This window comes from Trachymyrmex cornetzi, unplaced genomic scaffold (genome assembly GCF_001594075.2).
Source record: "Trachymyrmex cornetzi isolate Tcor2-1 unplaced genomic scaffold, Tcor1.1 scaffold59, whole genome shotgun sequence".
Lineage (NCBI taxonomy): Eukaryota > Metazoa > Arthropoda > Insecta > Hymenoptera > Formicidae > Trachymyrmex > Trachymyrmex cornetzi.
In genome coordinates, this window is record NW_017299903.1 from 251,226 (window position 1) to 258,457 (window position 7,232).

Here is a 7,232-nt window from a genome sequence, read left to right on the forward strand (position 1 = left end):
ACAATAGTGATCAGTAATATTGAATCAGTAATACTGACAGTATGCGTTAATATTTTTGATATTTTTACAACTTTACATGATCCATATTATTGACAACATATTTTATTTTAGTTTTACGTACATTATCTATTGTACTGTGATATACTGTGGGTCCTAATAAAGCGATACTGATATTTGAGATTCACAATTCAGATTGTCATCAGTATAATTCTACGTCAATTTATTAATATTAACCGCAAACGATCAGTAATAGTGTCAGTATTTGTTAATACTGACGGTATTATTGACCGTGTAGACTCACCTTAAGAGACAACTATCGTTGTAATTGCTTAGTAATTACTCGTTAGAATAAACGTGCTCTACGACGTCTAAATCTTTGATGCGCTTCTCTTGGCGTGAACGATTACGCGCGTAACTACCGTAAAAGAAGTTGCACAAGCGCTTTTGCGTTTCGCTTTTGCGCGCGCAAACGTCTTGTAACGAATGTAAGAATGGTCGTAAAATGGCATTCGAATTTACACCGGAGAGAAATCGAAACTGCAGTGACCTCTATGTATTCTTTGCCAGACCGACCGATCCTCTTCAATCGTATTTCCCTGGCTTGCATGAAACGTGTAACCTTATCATCCGAACTTTTTTCCCCTCTTCTGTGTAATTGTAATATTCAATCCGATTCGAAAGAAGTGGAAATTTTAGAAGGTATTGGTGCACTGGTACCATTGTTAATTTTATTCTTGATTTCTCTTCTAAGGAAAAAAGATATCGTGTTCATCAAGCAAAACAATTGTTAAATGCTTCATTGCCATTATAATTACTCCGGCGATTATAAATGCAATAATTAACTTTTGAAATTATTTACGTAATACAAATCGAATGGTAATATCTTACACAATATTTGTACTTGAAAAAAACATGAATATTTAATTTCTCTGTGGTTATATCCATTATTGTGGAATATTTATTACTATTAATTAAACATAATAAATCGATATATAAGACTAAATTACATATAAATTAAACTGAATTTTAACTTCATTTATAATACATAAATATATAACATTTTGTTAAAATATAGTATTTATTTATGTGTTTATTTATATGTATCTAATATTTTTAAAAATAATGATTAATATATAGAATATCGTTACCTTTATGGTACGTAATTAACTTTATCTCATGCGATTTTTCTTAGTAGTAGTCTCTTTCAGTATTTCTTTATTTGAATGTTTATATTAATTTTCTTAAGAAAGTCGATATACTTTCACTTGGTTTTTTTCCTAGTAAATCCAGAGTGTAATTAGATTCCAAGATCCATAACTAATGCTGTAACTATGAGACAAGTGAATGAAACGTTAATAAAGAAATGATTTTACCTATGAACTTGTTTATACTTTCTCTGAAAGGAAACTTCTCAGAAGGAACTTGTTACGCGAGATTGAAAAGTCTAAGAAGTTGCGCGAAATTCCCAAGAGTAAATTTATTTGCGTTGAAAATAAATATACAGCTTAGACTGCTTAGAGCTTAGAGTATTCCAAGTTCCATGCATCTTTAGCAACCATTAGCAGCAGACGTTCCGGATGAAATTAAAATCCTCTCACTCGTACATTATAGATAATGTTGTAAATCTGGTTTGAATAATGGTTATATGTTCATCGACGGCGGGTGATCAATCATTTGCCGCGATGTGCAAGAAAGTAAGAAAAACATTCTTTTTTCTCAAACGCCGGCGTTTGCACTTACGATAAACGAAACTGATTCTGCTGCTTTCGAAAGTGTTAGCAGCAACAGGATGTACGCACGATCAAGTATTTATAGAGTCATGATTTTTTCGAATCGCACAATTTGTATAAATCAGGATTACTACATAAATTTCTCTTTTCAAGACACGAGATAATTATCATTAGTGCGCATCGCGATACTTTGCCATTATCGTCGTACTTACTAGTAATTACTGCCAGTAGTAAAATTATAACAAGTGTAAAAGATTATTCTTATTAATTATAGGATATATTCTCTCGTTTTACGCTATTGTCTTAAAGGAATTCTAAAGACAATTAGTCTTATTGTAAATAGCACTCACACATAGACGATTTAAGTGTCATTGACATATCATTATTCGGGGCCGGTTGTCACATTATCTCACAGACACGTATTAATATGTATACTTTAATCCTGGGAAAGGATTTTCGAATCTGTAAAAGAGAGGACAAAATAAGTAATTGATATATTATAGAACTATGTATATGGTTTAGTCGGTAATACAGACAACTTTGGGATCCCCCCCCCCCCTTAAAATTTATTATTTCTGCTGAAACTATTTCTTTTTATTTTGTTACTTTGCTATTAAATCGCAGCGGATATTGCCACGTAGGTATCCTTGGTAGAAATTTCATGCATTTTTTTGAGCAATTACTAAACAGTTACACCAACTTCTGTCTAGTAACTGAGAAGGAAAACTACTTAGGATCCCATTCAGGATGTAACGCTTTGTTTGCAGTTACTGCATACAAAAGTTGCGTAAAATCTGAATCTGAATTTACTGCATAGAAACACAACAAATAATGGATATTAAATTGATTAAAAAGCAAGCCAACACACACTGCAAATGGACAGAATAAAACTCTATCAAGTTCTTGTCCATTTCCTACTCAGTATTGGCACAATTAATGAGAATACAGCAATATTAGATAGTAACTGAATAGGTGTCTAGGAAAACTGCATACATTTCTACCAGGATATTTTTGCATATTTAATTAGGTTCGAGTCGAAACGCAAATACGCATTTATCTCAGAGCTCATTTGAAGATATACTCATGTTCGCGGTTTTATTAAATGATCTTGTAATATATTTGTGCATGATTTTACTGTCTTGTGTATTTTACTGTTATACTGGCACATAAGATCCACCATAACCGCTTCGGGAGAGGGAAAAGAGAGACGTGCATTTAGTCGAGATCTTCTCTCAAGCTGAGAAAGACAAAATTGCCGATTATCTCGTTACGTTCGGAGCACTGTAGCTGTTTTATTCTCGATATTTGTAATAGCGCGATACATGACACGATGATAATTTCATAACATTTTCCATATTATTTTACAGAAAATTTCTTTAATAATTCTACTCAATAATTCGCGACATGTTTCTCACAATCAGTGGATGTATATTGACAAAAATACATTGCTCGAATTGCGATGGAATTACATATGAATATTAAAATCAGAAAGTTTATTTGAAAAAAGAAAATACTATGTACGGTTCGATTCTACATTTATTAATGATACTACATTTACTTTTGATATGAATCTCTATTCAGAAACAACTATTTTATATTTTCGGAAACAATTATATTATCTTTATACGATTTTTTTCTTTGTGTATTTATTTGTTATAATAATGTAAGATTTCTCTCAAAATTTTTCTCAAGATAATACTCTTACCCACGCTGTCTTTTAAAATTTAAACAATTTCATTTGTGCTGGATTATATGCTGATTATCATAAAATTTCGCGATCTTCTTTCTTTATGTTTATCTTTTTAATACCGATCCATCTAGTTCGAAATAAAGCTTTCGTTTTTTAACGAATATCACATTTTGAAACAAGTATCGTTTTCGAAACAAATATGATTCCGTCTTACCTTATTCCAGCATCAGTCCAGGGTTGGATAAGTTAACTTTTTTTTAAAACTAAGTTAAGTTAAAGTTAACATCCTTGAAAATTTAACTTAATTAAAATATAAGTTAATCCATAATAAATTAATTGAATTAAAAGTTAAGTTAATAAAAAAAGTAATTAAAAAGTTAAAAGTTAAATTTGATTCGAACAAATAAACAAAAAAAAAGAAATTTGACTATTTTACATAATTTTTTGTATTTTTCTTTTCTTATTAATTATAATTATATTAAGCTTATTTATTAAAGAATCTGGTTATTTTTGTTTACAAGTAACGATTATACAATATAAAATTACTAAATAAAGATTATGTGTTTCGCGGGTTTTTTCCGTGTCCAGATTCTTTCTTGGGTTGCCAACGTTTCGTGAACCTTGCAGTCCACTTCATTAGGACGAGGAGCAGCCTGATACTGCTTCTATTAGGCTGCTTCTCGCCCTGATGAAGTGGACTGCAAGGTTCACGAAACGTTGGCAATCCAAGAATGAATCTGGATACGGAGAAAATCCGCGAAACATATAATCTTTATATAGAAAACACCAGTGGAAGCCTCAAGAATATTATAAAATATTACTAAATTATATACTCATTAGTCTCTCGCATTGTATCTAAGAATTGACTTCAAAAAAATTAAATTAAAAGTTAAAAGTTACCGACAAAATGTAATTAAATTAAGTTAAAAAGTTAAGAGTCCAAAATGTAACTAAGTTAAGTTAAAAAATTAATTAACTTTTTAACTTTTTAACTTAACTTTTATCTTTTTAACTTAGCACTATCCAACCCTGAGAACCACAAATATATTCGACTCAGCTTGAAACGCTTGAAAGAAAGAAAAAAATGCGGTTTGTAATTAGCACGACCGTTTGGCGCGTGCAATTAGACGAAAGTGTCCGTTCGCGCGCGCGGATGTGACATCTTACCTGCCGCTCTACCGCACTTGGCACGGCCGGGACTGGAGAGAATTGGAGCGTGCTCTCTTGGATACGGTCGGGGCGTCCATTACGGCCGTGCGACGCGCCGTGAAAAAGCTGTCCTCGCGAAAAAGCCGCGAAACGGAGTCGCATAACAGAACCGGCGCGGCGCGGCAGAATACGGCGAACTTCTGGTTCCGTGATCGCGGATGCGTACAGTCGACTTCTGGCCGTTCTCTCGTCGCGAATAGGGTCGCTGGTCCTACTTTATATCGACACTGATATTAACCCTCCAAAGTCGACATTCAAAATCTGTGACACAGACTTTAACGTTTATAAGACCTATTTAATTTATGTTAATTTATATTATTAAAAACATTAATTAATTTCAAGGTATCAAAATGACATAGACATAAGTCGTAAAAAAGAATGAATAGGGTAAAATCGCCTATTAAGAGATACTTTTTTTTAAAAGCTTGTAATTTATTTAATTTGTATCCTTAATTTCTATCTTCATGTTAAATTGATGGGAAATATATTTATGTTTTATCGTCAAAAGTTAGCAGTCGATAATAGCTATATTTTGTTATATGTGAAATTTTTTTTATCAAAAATGTCGATTTTCATCATTCCAAAAAAGGATTCCTAATATGAGATACAAGAGTTTCCTTATATGAGGTGGTATCTCATATCGATTAAGTTATACTTAAAACTCGATCGGTTCAGCCTTTATTAAGATCCAATAATCTCGAGCCTCGGCGGCTCGCATAAAGGAGGCATGCACGGTAGTGTCTCTCCGCTTGGCTTAGCGCCGAGACACTACCGTGTCTCCAGATAACAGGAATCTAAGGAAAAAATAAAAATAAGCTTTTTATACATAATTTATATTATTATATTACATGAAAGTATAGGAACAAAAAATTCGAATGTTATAGGGTAACTCCGATATATACGCCGCACCTAACAAACACTTAATTTATTAAGTATTATTTACTATGTTTATAGTAAACGAACTATATCAGTAAAAACTTTGTACTGTCTACTACCATGAAAAAAATATTAGAAATCTGAAATATTTATTTTTTATATTAAAAGATAAACTTTTTGAAACCCTTGCATTTTTACCGTGTATCCCATAGGGATGGCTATTCATAGGGGGAGGGGAGGGGGATATGTACGGCTCATGAAAAATTTACAAATAATGCACATAAAATAAGATGTATAATGACACAATAACTTATAAAATGTGTTTATAATGTTTTATTAAGGAATAAGAATGGTAAATAGGTATATGAAGTAATAAATAATAATTACAATTTTCCTATACATATATTACAAGTGTTATGACATGAGGTATATAATTCATATAATGCGTTTATTGCATTTAGTGCACTGAATTCAATCTGCGCACTTTGTAAGCTTTGGGCATAAATCCCTTTCGCTAAAAATGCCGTATATCCTAAACAGGTGGGATATATAGGACAACAAACTGAACAAAGAATACGAAAACAAAGCTCTGGTATTTTGCTACACAACATGCTTTACGAAATAATTACTAAGTCTTTTACACGCCCTACATTAATCATTTAATGTACATAGATTATAATTTATGATAGCGTTACTTATTACAGTGACAAATCGATTCAATTCACAATAATTTCATTAATGTTAACAGTAAGAAGCTGAAATCATAACACAATACTAATATAACATAAAAGCATGTAACAAAGTAGTTGCAGGAAAATTACCCCTACTATTAAATATATTTTAATAATAATAATAATACAAATTTGCAGATATAGGCTGCGTTCGGGAACATCGCTCGGATGCCTCCGATGCCTCGGATTCATCATTTGTTCTTGTTTAACATTTAGTGTTAAACAAAAACAGATGATGAATCCGAGGCATCGGAGGCATCCAAGTGACGTTTCCGAACGTAGCCAATATAAGGAAAATTCAATTGTTTGACATTTTTTACAAAGATTTATAATTGAATGAGTTCAAAAAATGCACCGTTAGTTTCAAAGAAAATTAAAAATAAAATATCGATATTTTTCTACTATCGCTAAGAAGAATGAAAAATTTTGTGAATGTTTCTCATTATTAATGTTCAATAATTTTTTTCGGCAGATCTTTTTCTTAACAAGATTAAATATATGGCATCATAAATATAAATATTTTTAGAAGTGTTTTATAAAATTTCATAATAGATCAAGAACTGATTTTTATAACGAAATTATTTTTAAGAAAATTAATAATTATTGCAGTTTTGAATGTTTCAATGCATAACAGCACAAATAATATAAACATGATCATTTTCTGTTACAGGTGAGTCTAAAAGCAGATCCTTACCTAGAACTGCTCGACTAGAACGGGACCGCAATGTTCGAGGTGAGTCTCGAGCGCTAGCACATTCTTTTTCCATTAGATTTTGTTTTTCTTCCCTTTTTAATCTTTCATTTAAGAAATATCTAGTCGAAATATTCGAAAAAATATTGTATATCAAAAAGTTAAAACTTTCATTATGTAAACATGAGAGAGTTCTTTCTTTATATTAGGTGTTAAACTTAATTCCTGCCGCTTGCTACTAGAGGGTGCTGGTTCCAACGCTGGCGAGTTTCGACGATGAAGTCATATGTCTTTTGTAGTTTAGA

The 7,232-nt window shown here is 31.7% G+C and overlaps 1 protein-coding gene across 2 annotated transcripts in view; it reads left to right on the top strand.

Moving 5' to 3' along the window:
* The window catches only part of raskol (Ras GTPase-activating protein raskol), a 152,708-nt gene that overhangs the window by 35,154 nt on the left and 110,322 nt on the right, over positions 1-7,232 (top strand). The window contains exon 2 of one of the 2 annotated variants that reach the window (XM_018515726.1): positions 6,907-6,969. The exons of the other annotated variant lie outside the window; for it this stretch is intronic. Coding sequence (XP_018371228.1) covers positions 6,907-6,969 — 63 coding nt within the window. The remainder of the gene's footprint in view (positions 1-6,906; positions 6,970-7,232) is intronic. 2 annotated transcript variants of the gene reach the window in all.